General features: G+C 37.7%; 3 protein-coding genes across 5 annotated transcripts; 1 reads left to right on the forward strand and 2 right to left on the reverse strand.

The window, feature by feature from the left end:
- On the forward strand, positions 86-3,252 carry LOC18771754. Of its 2 annotated transcripts, none has more exons than XM_020568413.1 (7): positions 86-196; positions 411-622; positions 927-1,012; positions 1,122-1,268; positions 1,457-1,580; positions 2,370-2,656; positions 2,778-3,252. In XM_020568413.1, exons 2-7 carry the CDS (start codon positions 439-441, stop codon positions 2,868-2,870), a joined length of 921 nt encoding a protein of 306 aa, XP_020424002.1. In that variant the 5' UTR covers positions 86-196; positions 411-438; the 3' UTR covers positions 2,871-3,252. The 2 variants fall into 2 exon arrangements, with proteins under 2 accessions (XP_020424002.1, XP_020424001.1); XM_020568412.1 differs by having other exon boundaries at positions 88-196; positions 371-622.
- Positions 3,464-9,853, reverse strand: LOC18769426 (potassium channel AKT1). The gene is made up of 11 exons (XM_020568411.1): positions 9,074-9,853; positions 7,599-7,964; positions 7,376-7,433; positions 6,969-7,277; positions 6,644-6,889; positions 6,411-6,509; positions 6,263-6,295; positions 5,966-6,151; positions 5,655-5,849; positions 5,471-5,546; positions 3,464-4,634 (listed from the first exon to the last, which is right to left on the reverse strand). Exons 1-11 carry the CDS (start codon positions 9,259-9,261, stop codon positions 3,721-3,723), a joined length of 2,670 nt encoding a protein of 889 aa, XP_020424000.1. The 5' UTR covers positions 9,262-9,853; the 3' UTR covers positions 3,464-3,720.
- On the reverse strand, positions 20,158-22,043 carry LOC109950192. 2 transcript variants are annotated; one of them, XM_020568151.1, is made up of 4 exons: positions 21,768-22,004; positions 21,560-21,642; positions 21,362-21,452; positions 20,158-20,471 (listed from the first exon to the last, which is right to left on the reverse strand). In XM_020568151.1, exons 1-4 carry the CDS (start codon positions 21,803-21,805, stop codon positions 20,441-20,443), a joined length of 243 nt encoding a protein of 80 aa, XP_020423740.1. In that variant the 5' UTR covers positions 21,806-22,004; the 3' UTR covers positions 20,158-20,440. The 2 variants fall into 2 exon arrangements, with proteins under 2 accessions (XP_020423740.1, XP_020423739.1); XM_020568150.1 differs by lacking the exon at positions 20,158-20,471 and adding an exon at positions 20,549-20,993 and having other exon boundaries at positions 21,768-22,043.

A 22,070-nucleotide genomic window follows, 5' to 3' on the forward strand; every position in this document is an offset into this window, starting at 1 on the left:
CCCATCCATCCACATAAAGAAATCCATGGGGCCCATCAAAACAGAGCCCAAGTTTACCCAGTCAAGTCATCCAGGCGCGCAGTGCGCACCGCGCGTCGTATAGAAAATATCAAAATCCTTAAACAGCCTATACCTCTCCATTTCGTAAAATCACCGATTTACGATTTTGCCTTGATAATTCTCTGCAAAAATTCAGGTATTTATTTAAAATTAAATCCCAAATTGTTTCATGAATTAATTGTTGAGTTTCCATTGGAATCGCTGAGAAACTTGTGTAAAAGAAACAAATGCTCACTCAGAGATTCGAATTGCACTTGAATTGAATTGAAGCCCTTCTCTGATTGCGTTTTGCGTTTTTGACAAAGTTTAGGTTTTTTATCTTTGCTTGCTGTAATTGGGAGTTGTTTCAGTGGTTTGAACGATTTCTGCGGCCGATCAATGAAAGGAGAAGTGCAGCTAGAGCCAGCAGGTGAAACGGAACGAGACCCTACTGACGTGGACCCTCTGCTAGAGAACCAGGAAGATTCGTCACCTGGAAGCTCGACTGAGATTTACAATGAAGACCTCGAGTCTGGCTCTATTCCCTGTTGTCGCATTTGTCTTGAAACCGATGCTGAACCAGGTCAATCTCGCGTAAAGATATTAAGCTTATTGATTTTTCTTTTCTTCATGAATATTGTTCATTGTTTTGTGGTTTAAATTGTTGTGTTTTAATCATACTTGGGAACTTGGAAAGACTGCATCCTGTGTAGTTTTAGTCTATGTTTGTAGGTTGCAGTAATTTAGTCCATTTGGGAAAACTGTAATCTTCATATGTCCCGGGGTGGGGATTCCGAGTTTTTTTATATTTTTAAACGTATGTCATGATGCACTCATTGCTGCCTAGGCATATTTGTTGGCCTGATTACTGTTGTATAACTTTTCAGGGGATGAATTGATTTCACCTTGCATGTGTAAAGGCACCCAGCAGTTTGTTCATAGCTCCTGTCTTGACCACTGGCGCTCTGTTAAGGTAAATAACCTCTTCTTTTTTTCCTTACAGTGAGGAAATTGCCTTTCCCTTTTTCTTAAACTGAGCGGTTTATTTTATTATTTACTGAACTTCCCTCTGCTTTTTCTAGGAGGGATTTGCTTTCTCACACTGCACAACTTGCAAAGCCCAATTTCACCTTCGAGTTGAATCATATGAGGACAATTCTTGGCGTAAAATAAAATTCAGAGTTTTCGTTGCAAGGGATGTTTTCCTTGTATTTTTAGCTGTACAATCAGTAAGCAATTGTCCTTTGGATTATGTTCCATAAAAGGGTTCAGACACAATGTCATGCTTTAATTAATTAAGCAGTTATGTTCTCGTTTCTGGCATTTACTTTCATTTTCTGTTGTAATTCTTGTGGTATACTTTTTTTTTGAAAGGCAATAATAACCCTCCTCCTGTCTCTGATTAACTTTTATCCAGGTCATTGCTGCAATTGGTGGCTTTGCGTATGTCATGGACAAAGATGGTGCCTTCAGGAATTCATTTAGTGATGGTTGGGATCGTATCTTGTCAAAACATCCTATACCATTTTATTATTGTATAGGTAAACTCTTTACGCCTTAAAATGTTATTTGAAAAACTTATGTAGTTCAGAGTTTTTCTGACTCTGGTGCTCACATTTCAAAAGTATCTGACTAACAATTCAGTTGAATCAAGTTTTGGATCAATTCTATTATAATGCTCATATCTAATAAAAAACATGAGACAGCTTACTGGGTCAAGAAATTGTTGCTACTTAATGTTTGGCATCGAATATGTCAGAATGGTAGATCTTAGGGAAATTTTTAGTTTCTGATAGAATAAAGACAGTTGCGCTATTTTCTTTGCCATTTCTCGTTCAGTAAGCATGAAAGTCTTTTGTTGTTTGAAGTAATATTTTGGACATCGCTAAGAAATATCAATGACAGATGTGTGCCGAAGACATTAAGTAATTTCGGTTCATCAATCTTTGTGCTGTTTCTACCTAATAATGTGTATGGCATACCCCTCATGAACGTGTGAAGAATACTCCCCCATTCCCCCCGTTTTGGCCTTGCCTTCTTCATAATAATAGAAACTGTGAAAGCTAATTGTCAGTTATGTTAGTAATCAGTAAATTTGTTACAGGCTGTGCTTTGATTTTGCTTTCTGTTAATGTCTTTTGTTGATATGGGAAATCTGGTCGTATCGTCTTGTTTGGTATAACAGTGTCAAGGCTTTCTACTTCTACTGTTTTTTATATGAGAAGGAATATAGAAACAAATAAATATTGCACTTGTTATCAATCTCTTACGTCCATGGCCTCGTATTAAAAACATTGCTACTTTTGCCACTGTGCACTTGTAAATACCAGGGGTACTGGCCTTTTTTGTGCTGCTTGGATTTTTTGGGCTTATACTACACTGTTCATCCCTCAATAGCAATGACCCAAGAATGGCTGGCTGCCAGAATTGTTGTTATGGTTGGGGAATCTTGGATTGTTTCCCTGCGTCTATGGAGGCTTGCTTTGCCTTAGTTATCGTTTTTGTTGTCATATTTGCCATACTTGGCATAGCTTATGGTTTCCTTGCTGCTACCATGGCTATTCAGAGGATCTGGCAGAGACATTATCACATCCTGACCAAGAGGGAACTCACAAAGGTTAGTCTTAGACACTCTTCTCCTGTGCAGGTCTGGATACTTATAATCTCTCAACTTTTGACTGTTTAGATATTGCATCATTCAGAAGTCCAAGAGTGCTTATCTTTTCAAAATTTTGCAGGAGTACATAGTGGAGGATCTTCATGGATGTTATACCCCACCAAAATTGGATCCAGAACATGAAGCACGTCTGAAAATGCTCAAGTTGTTGTAGTGATGGATGAGGAGGTAAAATAAATTTATCAGGTAATGAAATCGGCGATGTGTATTTGCTTGACGTTAAAGGAGCAGAGAAGGAAAAGATTTTAGTCTCATTCTTCCTTGAATTCACCAAAATGTGACCACCTGTGCAGTTGTTTTATACTCTCAAGTCTCTTATGATTTTGCTCTGCTCTGATATTGTACCAGTTTGGATATTCTTGGACTTGTCTCCTCCCGAGTCCTATGAAGCCTGCGTGTATTTGTCTTCCATGAAGTGGATTTTAGGCTGGTGTTGTATGCTTTACCTCAATGCTGCCATCTGTTCTCCACCCTCGGCCACTCTTTGGGGTTGGTAGGATTATAGGATAATTAATACATAACCCAAATTACTATTATCTTCTTCGTCAAAAGCTACCGATCTTGATCTCAAGGCAGCGTCCTGTTATCAACCCAAGTATAAAAAATCTGCCATGGCTCCTTCCTTTGAACTGGAGCTGTGCTTGCATAAACTGCAGTGAAAATCCAGCGATTTAAGTATTCACCACAAAAATCAAATTCGAAAGTCTCTCATTTGAATCAAGAAGATATAATTTTGGGATTAATCAATTTTTACAAACCCATTGATTAATTATCGTTGAATGCACACTCAAAGACTTTACAATTTATAGACATTTCATTTTCCTATGTTGGAGCCTTTAGTGACTGAATCTACAAACATGTAGAGCCCTACAATTGTTGTCACATTGATTTGCCTCCAAAAAAAAAAAAAAAAATGGAGAAAATATGACCCAAAAAACCGAGGTTAGCCACGGGCTTTTTTTTTTTTTTTTTTTTTTTTTTTATCCATCTCAAAACCCAACATGTTAATCTCCTTGAATTGGAGAATCTTGGGTCTCAGGCTCTTCTTGTGATTCACCAACGCTTACAAAAATAAGATGATCACCATCTCTAACTACATCTATGTCATCAATTTCAGCTCCTTCTTTGATCACGACCTTAGCCGATGAGAAGCCAAATTTCTTTGCACCAAGCTCAAGCAACTCCTCATAACTCACTGGAAGCAGCACAAGCTTCCCTTTAACTTCACCCTTTTCAGGGCAACTAATTGTCACCCTAGCAGGGTTACTTCCGTAGTTTTTACTCTTTGGACTTCTCGTCCCCTTCACCGCGAAAAACAAGTCTTTCTCGCCGGTGTGGGCAGCTGACATCATGCCAAAGAGTGAGTTGTGAAAGTTATTAGTCCTGCGCCGTGGCCGGTTTCGTCCCCAAGCTCCTCCGTCTGCTCCTGCAAATGAGCAGTCCTGGGACGGAGGGTGGATGTTTGGCTCGCTTGTAAACCTTCCAATGAAACGGGTTCCATTCTGCTGGTGCTCGGGAGTGGTAACAGAAAGAAATTTGGATATTTCTTTCCTTGAGTGGAAAAGGTTCTTTATGTCTTCATGTCCCTGTTGGTCTGCCAGAGCTCTTGGGGTCCAGCCATGGAGGTCTGGTTTGTCAATGTCAGCCCCTTGGTCCAACAGGAACTTGACGATTTCAACGTTGTCTTCTGACACTGCAACATGGAGAGCTGTGGTTCCATTGGCTTTAGGTCGTGTGACATCACCTCCATGTCCAACGATTTCCTTGAGCAAGTCCACCCTGCTTTGCTCGGCGGCAGTGCAAGCAAATTGACCCACGTCCCCAGAGTTGAAATCTGCACCATTGTCTTGCAGCAGCTTGGCAATTGGTTCATGACCATTCAGAATTGCCTCCCAAAGTGGCGAATTCCCATCTGTGTCTGTCAAAGTATGAAACAAAGTCAAGTTATTGTTAAACCATTTACCCTTATCCCGCGGTTTGATACGGAGGACTAGACTGGATCAATTAAATAACTAAATTTTACGTGCAATTAAGAAAGAATATAATTTGAGTAATTCTGCAATTTGATGTGGACTTTAGGGGCGTGGGTCCACAAGAAAGAATATGACCGACCCTATGAAATAGTTATGATTATCCAATAATGGAAACAGGACATGTACACGCATGCGCACACAGAAGATTCAACTGCAGATAGTTTCATGAAGTCACCAGAAACGAACCATTCTTGAAAAAAGATAAGGCCATTCGCATTGACTTCCTTCACACTGAAGAAGACAACATATTTGCATGTTTCAATAAAATAGAGGAACGAGACACCGACATTTTCATATTATATCATGTTAAAAAGGATGGGGATAAGATGAACAGATGCTCTTAAATGGGGTTAGTATTGTATTACTAATAATAAACTTAAAAATTTGTCAAATTATGAAGCACATGCATTTGTTTTGGATCAGATTATGAAGTCAAACCATTTTTTTTATGTACATATAAAAAAAAGACAAAAAAAGAAGATAAGAAATGGAGCAAATAATTGTATCAAGTAGTTTAATAAAGGAAAAGTCAACAAGCATAATATTCTATCTTGCCATTAAGGGAATGGAAAACTAAAATTTTTGATATGACAATTCAACAACATCAGGTGAGGCCATTTCTCAATGGTCAAACATGTAGGTGGAAAACCGGAGTATTTCTAAATTACAGTTCAGTTGACTTAAGAGACCATGCAAGCAATAAAAGTCAATACATTGGTACCTTTACTGTTAGGATCTGCCCCAAAGTCCAGTAGAAGAAGCACACAGTTCTCACTTCCTTTGGCTGATGCTATATGCTGGTTTTTCAAACAACAAAAGAGGAAATGTAAAATGTTAGCATCATTATATCCAGAGTTTAATGCAATATAAAAAATGTAAAATCAGGAGCAGAGGATTTCACAAACCAGAGCTGTCCTCCCATTGTTGTCTGATTCATTTGGATCGAGACCCCGTCTCAACAACTGATGCAACAGCAAGTCATCTCCTCTGCTTGCTGCAAAGCATAGACTGAGAGGTAGGTCCATTCTACCTCGAGCTAGCATGTTCTCTGTCTCCAACAGAACTCCCTCCATTATTGGGTCCTTTTGGTCTTTCAAATGCTGCCCCACCGAGAAAGAAATGCCAATAACATGTCAAAATTCTTCATCACTAGAAACCAAAGAAATTTTTTCAACTTATGGATCAGATATAGCAAGGTTATATCAAACTAACTCACCTGGAGGAGATTATTCATAATTACAGTTCCATCTCCAACATTAGCTTGAACGATATTTAAGAAAGCAGTACGGTTCAGCCTCAATAGCTGACTCAATCTTTTGGTCCTAACTGTAAAGAGCTGTGGCCTATAACAGAGTACCCCAATCTCACCAATAAGATCACCAGCTTTTACCTCGCCAATGACCTGCAATTGTTTAGGATAATGTTGCTTAAAATCTTATTTATCACAGCCACCAAGGTCAATGGAACTAAAAAACGTGAAAAGATGTCCATTCTATTCAAGTGTTGGACTTGCCTGTTCAACTCCGTTTTTGAGAACCACTAAATCCTGTTAAGTAATTCAAACGTAAGAGTAGTTTATTCAGAAGATAAACTCAAACAAAGAGTATATAAAATTGATAATTCCCTTGAAACTTGACGAAAAAGAAAGGTGAAATTATTACCGCAACACCAGTGACAAGTACGTAGAAATCAGTGGGTGCTTCATTCTGCAAGATTATATCTTCTTTGGGAGGAAAATACTCTGCTTTCATCTCTGACACCTTTGAATTCAGAAGAAGAAGAGAAAAATAAATCAAACTTCTATCTACTACATAGCGATACTTCAAACAATGTGGACAGGTCCACTGGAGAAAGAAGCATTTAATTGAAAATTTTGAGATTGGTTTGAACTTACCAACTGAAAAAGCAAGTCATTTGAAACCCCATGAAACAAGTACACCTTATCGACAAGAGAGTAAAAAAGATAATGTGAAATACTTGAGCGGATGGCTTTAGGAAGGGCATCAAGAGTCTCTTGTTGCTGCAGTCCTTCTGAGTCTGTTCTGAACTTCAGACACAAGTGTGCAAGCATCTGATCCTGCAGGCGGCCAGGCAGTTGGTTCCTCTGCGCAAAACTGGAGGCAGCTTGTATGGTATCCCTCTGTAAAATAGAAGCGACATAAAATAAGATTTTCACATTTCGTTAATTTTATTGCACTTAGCGACTAGGATTTACTCACAAATTTTCTAGTTCGACTGGTCCCGTGGACAACCAAGTTGGTCATATTTCCAATTAAGTATGATGTCAATCCCAAGTTGAAGAGCATGTAGACTATGTCAAAGATCATCTCCCTTGTATTGACCGGATGCAGATCTCCATATCCAACTGTTGTTAGTGTAGTGATAGACCAATAAACTGAAGTTACATATCGAATCCACATGTCTTGTTCTAGGATTTCTATTCCCATCCACGTTTTCTGGGGGTCACGATAACGTGCAGCTAAAAGATAATAGAAGCATCCAGCACAGTGAATGGCAAAAAGAGTGACCTACAAAAGAGCATCCAAATCGCCATAAGATGGTGGTGCAATGTAAGAAAATGCATTTTGTTCATGTAAATAATCGCAGAACCATCAAAATTACTTACACAAATAAGTTTTGCACAGCGAACCCAAAAGTAGTTATAGTTCCTATCTTTCTCCAATCTGTTCAGGCAAGAATAATGGGAAAGTTAATACAAAGGAAAACTTCTTCTTGAGATATTCATTTTCGAAATCAAACAACTGAAGGAAAAAGCTACTCCAAGTTTCTAATCATATGCTGTCTGTAGTTAGAACTTGGAAGCTACTTGTATGAAGAAAATCCCATACCTGGAAAATAGTGCACTAACTCTTCGTAGACGCCAAAGACGAAGCATGTTGAAAACGCCATAAGATTGAACAGATTTTGGAAAGATCTTTGTAGCAAGTTCAGACGGGATAGTGGATATGACATCAAAGAGAAACCAGGATCTTGCATACTTCCAACCAATCCTTTTGTGGTCATCAACAAGTAGATATGTAGACTTATCCAGGTAAGCCACAAAGAATGTAAGAACAATATCCACAGCAAAGAAACCATTGACAACATTATCTACAATGGAGAGCGGTCCCCCTGGTCCTTTAAGGAAACCAAATTCAAACGGCGACACCCAAGCAGTATAGATGACCAGAACAACAAGATATGTTTCCCATCCCCTGCAAAAACCAATTCAGTCAGATAATTTTAGCAAAAAGAAATTTCTTTTTCTCACAGAAACTGTTATTGTGCACAATAACCTGGTAGTTACGCATCAAACTAATCAAACCGAATCAGCGTGTAAGAGAATTCCAAGAAATATTAGCCAAATCAAGATTACAAAAATATAGTCATTCCAATATAAGACATAGGATGTCTTGGTTGAGTGATTGGCATTCAAGACTCTTCCTTTTCCATCTGATTCAAAACATGTCAAAATTAACAAATGAAAACGCAAGATTGTTTTCTATACAAGTCAAATAGGATGTTTTCCAGGCCTCCTATTCGGTACTGCTCGTCTGATTGAAAAAGTTTATTTCTTTAACTAAAAAAAAAAGTCTCAATTGAATTGTTAGTTTCAGTTTAGAATATTAATCCAAACTCGGCCAAATTCATGTGAAGAAAAGTCAAGCACTTCGGGCAGAAAACGTATATTCTAGCATAGAATCAGCCCAGATTTCTTTTGACAAAAAAAATTGATACTTTTGGCCCCTGGAATTATAACAGTGAAATTCTTTTAACAACAACCACTTTATCATAACCATTCAAACATCACAGACCCACAACCACTTTATTAGAAGCGTAAAATCAAACCTACTTTAAAGAAATAAAATAATAAACTGAAAAGAAAAAAACAAAACAAATGAATCCCTTTGATCACTGAAAAGGCAAGCCAAGATTCAATTTCGTCTTTTCTAAATACCCAAAAGATGGAAGAGATGAATAAACAAGAAAGCAAAGAAAAGAGAACCAAATAACAGAAAAGGTATAAACACTCGGAAAAAAAAAGACTCATACGCATTCAACGATGCAAAAATCCCAGTGGGGACTAAATACAAACAAAACAACCACAAAAGAAGAACAAAGCAGTAGTTGTTGTAACGCTTCGAGATTCAATATCAATGCCGTTCTTTTCCAAACACATATACCCAGAAGAAAAGGTAACATAAAAATAACCAAAGCAAACAGTTTAGTCAATGCAACCAACAACTACATAATTAAAAATAAAAAGCATTTACAGAAAGAAACAAAGACAACCCAAGAACCAAAAGAGAGGAAAAGGAGGAACCTGTAGCGGCGGTCATAAGGTGACACAATAAAGCGGCTGAGCTTGACTCTCCGGTTGCTAGACCTTGCACCAAGCGAAGGCAATATCCCTGTAGAGAGACTGTATTGGCTGCCATCTCTTGAGAGCTCAAGCTGTTCTTCACCACACATTGGGACACTAAACACGCTTCTGATTTTTCTGTTCTCCATTGTTAATCAGAAAATTCAGAGAGACGTCACAGCAGCAGCAAGTGGCGTTGGCTATTGGTTTTGTGTTTCCAAGCCTTGGTCCTTATTTGGTGCGATTTCCAGGTGCTATAAATAAGGAGACTGGTCTGCTTAGACTCCTTGTGGATTTGTAATATTTTATTATACGGGGTCTTGGCTACTGCGCCTTCACACGGTCACGACGCACGTCCGTTTGCTTCTTCTCTGTGCTCTCTCTCTCTCTCTCTCTCACTGTGTTTCTCTCTGCCCTGTCCCACTCTTTACACTTAAACAGTTTCTTTGTACAGAAGAAATTCTTTTTGACCCTTTTGACCCTGTATGACAAAATTTATTAACCGCGGGGTTGACGACGATTAATTAGGCAATCAATACCGGTGGGCAGGGATAGGACAGAGAAATTTGAGTAGGGTTATCGTAAAGGGTAACTCTCTTGTGTTGGGCCGGGTTGATATCGAATAGACTAGATTGCCGGTAACGATTAAGGGATATGAAAAAGAAATTTGGATAGGACCAACGTATAAGGCAATTTTCTCACATTGGACGGAGTTGATTCCGATGATACTAGACAACTGTTGACGGTGAAGGAATAAGGAAGAGAAATTTGGGTGAGCCACCGTATAGGGCAACTCTCTCATATAAAGATGGGACCCGCGTGGGATCGAGAGAAACCAAAATATAAGAGGTCTTGATCTTTTGTGAGGTTGGTCGTACAAACTACGCATTCAGGCAACGTGACCAAAGGTTTTCTCGAGGGACATATAGCAACTTTCTTCTGGTCATCAACTTGAAGTGTGTTTGTAATTGACCCCAATAAATTTTGAGTTTTTCTTTCAAAGATGAACACAAAGGACAATAAGCAATCGGTCATAATGACAAATTCCTAACTCCCCTGCGTGTAATCCTCGACTAAAATATTCCCCTTACATGAATCTTTTTGTTTTTCTGGTAAATTATCCTCTAAATTGTGTATACAGTTAGATGGAAGTTACAAAATTGTACGGCCTAAATGGAAGCTGATGTAAGATTGCGAACGCTACCTGTGGCCAAGTTGTTGTGAAAGTGTAACAGAGCCAAAAGCCCGAATAGCCGGTGCCCTATCCATTTTAGAAGCAGAACTTTCATGTGTATCCACCCTGTCATCTTTCTGTCTCGTTTATCACGTGATATGTATTTATTTGTTTTTAGAGGGATAAAACCTTGGTCTTTTGGGTGATGCCTCATGAAACAGGCAGTGTGTGTGGTATGGGACAGTGGGACAGAGGGAGACAGGTGTGAGTTTCTATTTGTGACTGCTTGGGAATAATCGCCAGGTATGAGTTTCCGTTTATGACAAGCAACCTAACAAAGGTGTCCTTGTGCCTCCATCGTCCCAATGAGCCTCCCTGCTTCTTCTTCTTTTCTTTTTTTTTCTTTTTTCTTTCTTTGTTTAATAATTAATTGGAATTTTGGAATGATCGACTTCACTCACACTTTGATGTGAGATGAGTCAAAATTGGACGGTCTCTCGAAATCAATTACTGTAAATGCATCTCTTTAGCTGCACCTCAAACTCACAATAAAATCTGCCACTGCCGCACTCAATATTGTATGAACCGACGCAGCACTGTGTTAGCTAATTGGTGCATGGCTTATTTGGAACATAAATATGCGATTAACATGTAATTAAACTTTTATTTATTTATTTAAATGTTAACTTGCGATATACTTTTATTTTATGATAAATATTCCGTGCAAAATTGTGGAATGCCAGTGTTCTTTTGGAAAAAATGTTACATCACACCTGACAACATTCCCTCCCAGTTTTTTCCTTGTAAGCCCCGGCAGCCATATCTCAATCATCGTTATGTGCACGAACATGACCATTTATGGAACATGCTTATATGGAAGGGAAGGCCATCTCATTCTCCCTCCTCAAACAAAGTCAACGCACGTAACAGGCTAATTGACTATGATGCAATTACGACGAAACCCTAGTCCATGCAGTGCACTGTGCAGGTGGGAGAACCTAGGTTTGGCTGTTTTGCTTTCAATACGTGCCCATCATACAAAGTACAGTCGGCATTTTATTATTCTTTATAATTATAAAATTATATTCTTTCTTACCAAAATATCGAAGAAAATATAAGGGGTTCATTAATGGTACCAAAAAACAATAAAAGATGATCCCAAATTTGTTTAATTTATTTTACTATTTTTGTAAGCAATTACCATCATGTCAACTTTCCGAAATTAGCTTTTATTTTTAATTTCCTACTTCATATTAAATTAGGATTTTCGCGGATTTTAGGAATCTTTAATTTTATTTTCGTAGGATCTTTACTATATTAGGTATTTTAGGTTAGTTTGGCTTGGTTCATTATTTGTCCAAACCCAACAAAAATATCAGTTCGGAAAATGATTTGATTAGAAAGCTTTCTGTATTGTTCCTACTTTTTTGGCACTCAATATAGGATCTGGAGACTTTGATTACAGTCTGCAGAGACAAATTAAAAGCTGTGTTGGAAGCCGACATGCACTATTGAATGACAAAATTGATTAAAAATCCCACTTCAAACAAATTAATTAAATCTAAATCCTGAAAATGTATTGGGCGGGTTAATTATAATTAGCATATATCATTGCAAACGCCGAGTCCAACAACTTGAAGCCAAAGTAACCAACCAACCAACTATGGAAAATATAAATTTGGGACATTACATTTTAATTTCTCTTCTCAGTTTGATACCTTAATTTTTATGTGATGCATAGTTAATGCAATGCAACTGAATGGGATCAAAAGGCCAAACAAAGAATCATATTGTGAATGTGAAAAAAAATGAACCGCATTAAACTTCTGAAGAGTTCATGGAGAATTATTAGACTAAATCAAACTAAGAAACAAGACCAATATTTCACATCCTTTCGGGCAACTCGAAGAGAGCCATAATGTCATATCGACTAAACCCATAATATTACACTGGTTGAATATTTTAAAATGTTATTATTAGGGACTAAAAGGTAATAAACTAAAAGGAAAGCGGGTAGGCTGGTAGCAACAAAATTGGTGCCTCCATAATGTTCTTGATGATTGCCCAAAAGAATGGCTTCCTTATGTGTTGATTAAAAAAGCACAAATTAAATAGCCCATTGTCATATTTTATTCAACATGTACCTTCTTTGACAAATGCACTTTACCCTACCATATGAAAAAACTATATATATATATATATATAAATGATATAGGGGAGGTGTATTAGTTTTTTGTTTCTTCTTTTTTTGGCGTGGGCTTCTTCTTATCCTCCTCCTTCCATCTATGTCTCTCATTGCATGGTATATATCTCAATATGACAAGTCGCTTACAATTTTCCCATAACTTAAATACCAATTTATATTTGATTGGATGATTTCAATTAAAAAGGAATTTTTGAGCATTGATTCATATTTCCAAGTGATTATTATGAATCAAGGATCGTCTTCGGGTTTAACCCATGTATTAAAAAAGTAAATTGGTTGGAAGCTATGATTTCCTCTTCGAGTTAGCTAATCACAATAACTAATTACTGAAATTAAGATAATTTATTGCTGGTCACATTTTTGTCAGAAGGAAATTTTTTTTATTAAAAGAAATAAAATAACAAATTTAAAGTGGGCATTTTTGAAAGCAATCCAAAGAACTTGAATATTACATATATCTCTAGTCATTGTCATCAGAGGTTCCATGCTTCTGATTCATGGAAGTCAACTACCAAACAATGTCTATGCTCCTCCCCCTACCCCAATTCAACTACCTTACCTTCTGCACTTACTTAAAAATTAAAGTAAATTAAAGGTGAAATTTTTAGTTGACCTTCAGTTCAGGTTATTTTGGGCTGGACGGCTTTTAATTTTTGGGTCATTTGGGATTTTTTTTCTTCACACAAGTAATAATCTAATAAATTATTCTAAATTAATCTCACTTACGGAAGAATGATTCAAATTTAGGTGCAACGGAACAAATTTACTATTGATCAACTGAGTAAATATACGTTAGCAAGTGAGTTCAAACTTGTCAAGAGAATTTTGTAGGTTTGAAATTTTCCAAAAATGTTAATTACATCATGCATGACAACACATGATTTAACGCTGGAAGCTGCGTTTTGCGGGTAGACAAGAGGTAGGCAAAAAGAGAAGCCAAAATTTAATAAGGGTTTTAAGAGATTCTCTGTATCAGATGAGACTTTGCAGGAACAAGGGAAAGTCGAAAGAAGCAGTTGGTCCCAGTTTGATTGCTTTGCATGGGTCCATATCTTGGAAAGTTGAAACTAATATCTTTGAAGTAGTTTTGTTGAAAGTTCTAAAAAGTTCCTCATTTTGGCATTTATAGGCACACGGGTATTTTCTGGACCAGTCTCTTCTGGACTACTGGGACAAGTCACAAGTGCTTTTGTGGTTGAGACTTGAGAGGCCATAGAGCGTGTGTTGACAATAGTTCATGCGCGTATGAAATTTTTCTACCTTATAGGCACGATCATCATGGAAATTTGACTAGATAAAAGCTCATTTTTGTTTCATACCTTATACTGAGGGCAGGTTTCACACAGTTTATTTTATTTACTCATTGTGTTGAGCCAAAGTGGATTGCATACCAACCTTATTGTGACATGTGTACACTTTGCCCTCTGTCTTAAGCAAGCTGAAAACCCTGCTTTTGTTTTTCATTATCATTTCTTGAAGCATATTCTTCCTTCCCAGGGCCTTAAAAAGAAACCAAAAGCTCAATTATTCCTTAATTCCCTGATCATACTCTACGAATAAAAAAATAAAAAAGAAACTTAATGCAGGGCAAGTTGGCTTTGATTAGCTACCACAGAAGAAGAGAAATGAAAAGCTTATATTATTCTTCGTATTGGTAGTAGAATCATGTTCACCTTCTTAGGGTTTGACAGAGTTAGTTGAGCCAAAAAAAGAAATTAAGAAAAGAAGAGAAAAGCTAGCTGACAGACTGAAAGAGCATCGAACGACTCTCATGGTCTTAACACTTTTGACTAGAACTAGACTTAGCTTGTGGCTGCAGGAGAGAATATTGTAGATTCAATTATGATATGCAGCCGACCATGTGAAATGCATGGCGTAGATCCCGGCCTTTGTAAAGTTAAGCTTAGGCGCAGCCCCATAATTTAGGCCTCAGAAAACAGAAAAGCATGCTGCACTCACATCGGTAGGCAATAAGTAACAAAAAAGAAACATATACATGATGGGCACAAAAGGCCATGACATCTCTCACTTCTTGCTGCTCTAAGCTCTCGTGAACCTCCCTTTTGTTTTTCCCAGTCTGGAGGTTAGGTTACACTGGGACTATAAAGTGTGAGTAAACCCTTCGAAAGCAAAACACTCCAACAACAATATTATTCCAAAACTTTTAGCATTCTACTCAAGTTCATAATTGTAACTAAAATAATTGAGTTAGATGCTCTGTAACTATCAGAGGAGTGTTTTCCTAACTTTTTTATTTACATAATAATAATATTGATAGTCTAAATCAGGGCCAGTCCTGAGTTTTCAAAGGCCCGGGCCGAAAATCTAAAGTGTGCCCTACACACATTAATTACTAATACTAGTATACTTCTTGTTTTATCAACTAAGCATTGGGTTTTTTGAGAAAGTATTTATTCGAAAATATTTTTAGACTTTAAGCAATGTTTTGCATATTTCTAAATAATGAAAACAAATGTCCAACTATGGATACCATATCAGTGAGTCAAAGAATTTCAAGAATGCAAGTCAAGCCAATATCAAAGAAATTATTTTAAAACTCTCGTCATGGATCCTTTATTCCAAAATTTCATATTCATCTTAATATCCTATTCCTAAAAATTATGAAAAAATATTAAATTAATTTATAATAATATAATATAACACTTATTAAAATATAAAAATTTGGGGCCCCTTTCAATGATGGGCCCAGGGCAGTCGCACTAACTGCCCCTGGGCAGGGCCGGGACTAGTCTAAACTACACTTTGCAGTATTGACATATTTGATACTAGTACTGGGCGACACTTTGCGGTTGGACCGATAATCGCAATCGATGTCGGCAAAACCGCAAAAACCAATTATATATATATTATTTTTAAGTTTTAAAAATGAAATTCTATTGGCATCTTCACCCAAAAGCTTCTTTTTTTCTTTTTTTTCCTTTTTTTTTTGGGGGGGTCAATTTCGAAAAGCTTGTCAAACGGAGAGAGGAATAAGGAAAAAAGGAAAAAAAAGAAAGAGGGAGAGGAGATGGAAACAGATGGAGAGAAGGAGAGAAGAAGAAGAAGGGGGAAAAAAAGTGAGAGATGAGAGATGGAAAGGATTGAGATAGACTTGTAAATGGGTTAGAGTTGGATCGGATCAAATTATTACCAAATTTATTTTGTGATGTATAAAAAATCAAAATGTCATTAGTATCCTCATTCTTTTATTGTATTTATCTATTTTTTATATTACTTTTTGATATTTTATCATCAAAATTAGTTTTAAGTGTATTCTTAGTGCATATAAAACTGAAATGACTCATTTATATATATATAATATTAATATAAAGCATAGAAAAACTAAATTATACTTCAAGTTAAGTCGGATCGAATCAATTATAATTCATATCCGTATTTATTTATAATTGAATTTGAATTATAATCGGATTGAAAAGTCCAATTCATCTCCTATTAATTACATCGAATTTGAATCAAAATTTGATCCAGGTCTAGATGGAGAGAGTGAAAGAAGCAGGGGAAAAAAAAACAAAAGAGGGAGAGGAGGAATATTAGAAGAAATAAAAATAGAGAGAGGGAGACCAGAAGACAGAGAATTTACTTTTACGTTGGAGTGTTTGCTAACTTTTACACATATGTGGCAGAAAAAAGTAAAAAAGTAAAAAATAAAAAATTGGAGATTGATGGAGCATTTGGTCGGTGGGTAAGGGGCAAGAAGGGTATATAGTTTAGATAGTCCTAGAAAATTTCGAAGAAGATGCTGAGACAAGCCCAGTCAGCCTACGGATCCCGCGGGAGAGAAAAAGGCCCGCCAAAAAGGAGTGGGTTTGTAAATGAAAGCAGCTACACATAGGGACCAATGGGACCCCTCAAAATTCCCAAATGACAACCTCGAATCATTGCATCAGTTCATTGAATGGAAAATCAGGAAAATATTTAATTTTGGGTTACTATCAATGGGTTGGATGGAAATGGACCAACAAACAAATTGACAAAACCTGGAAAATATTGTGTTCAAACTAAGGTAGAGTAAGCATAGGCATAGGGGATGGATGGGTTTGAATGAATGAATTTTTACATGTGGGTTTTGTGGACCACCAAACCGAGTTGGCATTGGCCCCAATAGCTTCATTGACATTCCATGCAAATCTCTGCAAGACTGAAACTAACAAGTGACAAAACACAACTAAACCATCATAAATTGGCCTATCATCATTTGCTTCCTTCAAAGTTTCAAACTTACTTTGTGACTTGCAAGAGATTTTTGTGGATGCACATAGCAAACTTTTCACATTGTCATTAATTAATCATCTCAAAAATCACCATCAACGACCAAACCCAAGATGATGCCAACTCTTTTTTTTTTTTTTAGTCTGATAAAAAGACAAGTATGCAACACGAGGACTGTCCGAGGAGGTTGTTATTTTTGGTTTAGGTTCGAATTATTGGGCATTGGGAGCTGCCGGGCAACATGAAATTTGTGATTGCAAATTGCAATGCTGCAAGTTTGGTGTGTGCAGGCCTTCTCCTCCTGTAGGACACTGTGTCTGAGTTAGGCCGCAGTCGTTTAATAGTAACAAGCCCAAATACTCCAAGGCCATTTTGGGCAAACATAATTTAGGCCTTGTTTGGTTGTATTGTACATATCCAATTAAAATAGACAAGTCTCTTGGTCATGTTTGGTGCTACCTCTCATATGATCATAGTCATTCTATAGTGATGGCCTTATATATGACCTTTAAATAAGGGTATATCTCTTAATTGTTGGATCAAGTTAACCAATTTGATCCAACGACTAACTAATTTGATCCAACAGTTAAGAGACAGAGTCTCACCTAAAGGCCATATATAAGACCCTCACTATAGAATTCTTGCATATACTCAAGTAGAATTCTATAGTGAGGGCTATATTAAGGCCTTAAACGAGACCCTATTTCTTAACTGTTGGATCAAATTGGTTAAGAGATAGGGCCTCATCTAAGAGCCCCTCACTATAGAATTCTACTTGAGTATTTGAGAGGTAGCACCAAACTAACCAATTTGATCAAACGATTAAAAAATAGAGTCTCATATAAGGACCTTACTTAAGACCCTCACTATAGAATGACTCATATTTCGTATCTAATTGGAAAGTTTATTGGCAAGAATAGCAAAGCTTCAGCTTATTTTTGTGCAAGAATTCTATAGTGAGGGCCAGACCCTCACTATAAAATGACGCTGTTTTTGTGATATTACTGCTGTATTTTGGTTTGCTGGGCCCATGATTCTGTTTTATCTCTTCAAGGTATTGTTTGTTTCTTGGGCTTGCAATTTGGGCCTTATTTGAATAATTGTTCACGTGTTACTCATAAAATATCGCGTTGTCAAGAAAAAACAAAATTGTTTTTTTATGAAGAAACACGTGCGTGTCTTATGCGCGAAGAGGAAGCCTACAGGAAAGCCATGCATTCATTTCATGGTGACCGACGGCAAATTAAGGAGGACAAGAAAGCGAATAAGGTCAATGCCGGACAAGAAAGCATATTGGAATCTTCCTCTTGCTCCATACCCTCCCAATTTGAACCATACTTTGGCCTCTTTCTATTTTGGAAATGTCAGCGGGGACGGGGAGGGGCGGGAATTACAAGTCAAGACCAAATTTATAGAAGAATTACAACCTTTTGTGTTTTTCATGATATGGACAACTTGTATTGTTATGTGTACGATCGATATTAAAAGACTGACTAAGAGGTTCGTTTCTAGTTCACGTGTTTTCATAACTTCTCTTTTGTTTTGGCTACATATTTTACCCCAACGGTTGTGATGAATGTGAAATTTAGTTGGCTGTGTGAGTGTTTTTTTTGTTGTTACAGACGATATATGGAAAAATGGAATCCGATGGAACACAGAATTTTGGATGTAAATTAAAGTAATTATTTTAGCCTACAAAATCCCTTCCGAACATATATTGTATTTGGCTTACTATAAGAAGATGAAATCAAGATTTACTAAATAAGAGTAAATTAAAATTGAAAGAGGCTATAGCTCTAGATAGCCCCGTAATCTTTGGAGCTTTGGGGCATTAAAGATCCGCAAAGACGAGGTTATTTTCGTCAATTCATTTTAAAACATCGCCATCACGATCGAAACCGAAGAACCTAACGTGGAGACCGGAATAGCCGGTAAAAGTCATTAACAAAGTGTACGTGGACCCCACATGTCCCTCAGAACTGTAAAATAGTGACCGACACGCGTCCGGCCTTATCCATTTCCCACACAATTTTCCCTTTAAATTCTGAATCTAACTCTCCAACTGTCAAGTGTAATTGTTAACCAAAGTTCCCAATCCAACGTCTTTCCCAAGCTTTTTCTCTCTCTCAAAATGTCCACCAATCTCATCCATTTTCGGCCCACCCTGATCGGGCCGCATGCCACCGGAAACCGAAAGCCCGACTCAGTTACCCGGAAAGGCTCGGCGTCCAAGTGGTGGACCCCCCTATTCGGGTGGTCCTCCGAACCCGACTACATTGACTCCCACTCGAAGACCGAGTCCCGGGACAAGGCCGAGAGCGGAGCGGACTCGGGCCCCGACTCGAAACCGTGGCGATCTCGGTTCGCGCCTGGTTGCTTCACGGAGGAGAAGGCGAGGCAGCTCCGGATCAAGACCATGGAGACGGAGTCGTTTCACGACGCCATGTACCACTCATCAATCGCCTCCAGGCTGGCCTCCGATTTCAAGAACCGATCCGATCTATGAGCCGGCGACTTAGTTGTAATAAAGCCCCAAATCTTCTATCTTTCTTTTTTCATAAAGTAGGATTTTAGGGGTGGAAAATGTGAAAGATGGCGACGTCTATGATGTAATTAACGCTTGTTTTTAGTTAATTGCGTGGCTTAGACGATTAAGCATGTAATTATTGATGTGTGTGTATATATAAAATCCTTTTCCTTTATTATTGGATTTGCTATTTCGATTACAAGATATTGGATTATTTGCTTGTATGAGCTTTGCCTGATAGAGATGGTGATGATAATGGCGATGACTGATTATGATGAATGATGCTGGTTGAGCCTAACCATAAGTAATTTGATCTGTTTGGATTGGTTCAACCGTTCAATATTTCAGGTTGGGAATTCGAATCCCCCTCCTTAAATATTTGGGTGTTCCTATCCCTTCCCTCCCGAACCCCAATCCCCCCTGCCGATAAGTTCAATATTTGGGTGCCCCTCTCCGTTTCCTCCCGAGCTCGAATCCCCTTCCGATATAAGGGTGCCCTTCCCCCCCGAATCCCCCTACTGATAAGTTCAAAATATCGCTCAAGCAAGGGCTAATGTGGGGCTCATCAAATTAAGTTCAAGTTGGATACGGTATATTTGAATCTTGGGTAGTATCCTGCAACTTAGAAAAGTATCCAAACTGGGAATATGCCAATGAGAATCGCACTGAATGAATGCATAGGGTAATGAAACTCACGACGGTCAACTCCATTGACATGATCCATGACAGGGACACCAAACAAGTGCCCTAATGGCATATTTTGGATGATTGGGGCCTGAATATTTCTCAAATTATAAAGCACAGATGTAACAGATAAGAGGCCAGCTCCCCTGCAGCTAAGCCAGTATGAAATATCCTGCATAACTAGCAGAGTGTTGACCAACCCGTCTTAGCACATCAAGCATCCACAAAAACCATAACAAACCTTACAATTCACAAAACCGGTTTAGTCATTCTGTATTTATTTCACTTGCAATTATAAGCAGAAAAATGATTCAGATTCTTACACCTCCGTCTGGTGAAAAGAAAATGAAATGTATTGTGTTGTAAATTGTATCACTCCATGATAAATGGATATAATCTGAAACTACACTAAAAAAAATATCAAAGTTGGCTTCAGCTATTGTTGGTGCCACTGGAACATCGGGGTGCAACAAACCCACAAATCAATTCAAGCCATGCTCCGCACATTTACTTGCTCTCAACATCATACAGATCAGTTCTGAATACGTGCATCAAGGATAAACAATAGAATGCGGAGAAGACAATAACAACAAGGAGAGAGAAAAATAGTTGGGGTTTTGAAGAGATCATAAAACTAGAAAATTATTGAGTACCAATTACAGGAACATAAATCTGATTCTGGAATTCCAATTCTCAAAAGGAACCACATCAGGATGCAGTTGCATAACTTCGTCTCACAAGCACACAAGACAGAATGAGTCATACTGTTATGTATTCAACTGAGGTTGAAGGTAATCTATTTCAACAACTGACATCTCCAATCCATTATCACATTATTCATACAAATTCTAACTAGAAAGTGAAAATATTTCTCGAAAACCAATTCCCCTGCCCTTGCTCCTCTCACATGTGGTCTACCACCAGAACATACACTGGTGGTACAATGAGAGAAGAGCAGACGGGCACATTTTGCATGCTTTTTTATACAAGGACTTCATCTCATGCAAAGAAAGAAATGTGCTTTACCATCCCCTTCTGCTCCATCATTATAGTATAGATTCTACTCTCATTTATAGGCGCTCTCAAAGAGCTGGGAACAAAAAAGGATAAAAAAAAGTGCCCCATCTTATTTACACACACACATCCCATAACATTTCATATTCCATGGCCGCTCATTGCAAAAGCACATCCCTAGAGATCCAAACTTGTGGCAGAAAATACTAAAATCTATCAACTTTGGTTCCAATTTCTAAGCACGGAAGTAATTATTTCCAACTATTAACCTCAGTTCACAAGGTATATGCAATGATCAAAACTTTTAATTTCTTCTAGCATGGTGAATTTTGAGCAGCGTAGCACCAACCTATCTATTCAATACATAATCTATCAATCATAAAAAGAACTCACCATAAATTTAAAAAAGGATACACCAAATAAAAGCCATGAGCAAATGCTCCCACCAACACAGCAGTAAACAAACGGTCCCGTACAACTGGGTTCTTACGCAGCGACAGTCGAACTGCAAAATCAAATATCCACAGAGAAAATTGTTTAAGGGACAAGACCCAGATGGGAAATATAGATAAAATCAAGTAAAAAAAGAGTTGAGAAAATTGCAAAACTTACTGAGCGGAAGAACAGGGGCATATATAAGAGGAACCAAGAACTTAAATTGGGACCCCGGGCTTCTCTTTCTTATAGCAGCCTGCCTTTCAACATATTCATGAACACAATTTGATATCAATACTAATAAAGCGAACAAATTTCTATGAATTGAAAGGCAAAAACGCAGACGCACAGAAGAAATATACGTTGTGGGTTTCGCCGGACTTACTGATTAGAGGGATCGGACGATGAAGGCCACGAGGCCATGGCGGGGTCGAAGGGTTTCAGATCTGTTGTGATGTGGTGGTCTAAAACTTACTGCCGGCAGCCTTTTTTCTTGTTTAATCTTCGACGACTGTATTATTCATTTTAAATTAAATTTGTTTACACCCAAAAATGCAATTTTTTTCTTTTCCTTTTTTTTCTTGTTGCCACCGTAGCAAGCCGAAAATCACGGCGTGATGCTACAAAATTATTTATTTTTCGTTTATAATTACATAATTCAATTTCATAAAATTATTATTATAAAAAA

Source organism: Prunus persica, chromosome G7, assembly GCF_000346465.2.
Source record: "Prunus persica cultivar Lovell chromosome G7, Prunus_persica_NCBIv2, whole genome shotgun sequence".
Classification (NCBI taxonomy): domain Eukaryota; kingdom Viridiplantae; phylum Streptophyta; class Magnoliopsida; order Rosales; family Rosaceae; genus Prunus; species Prunus persica.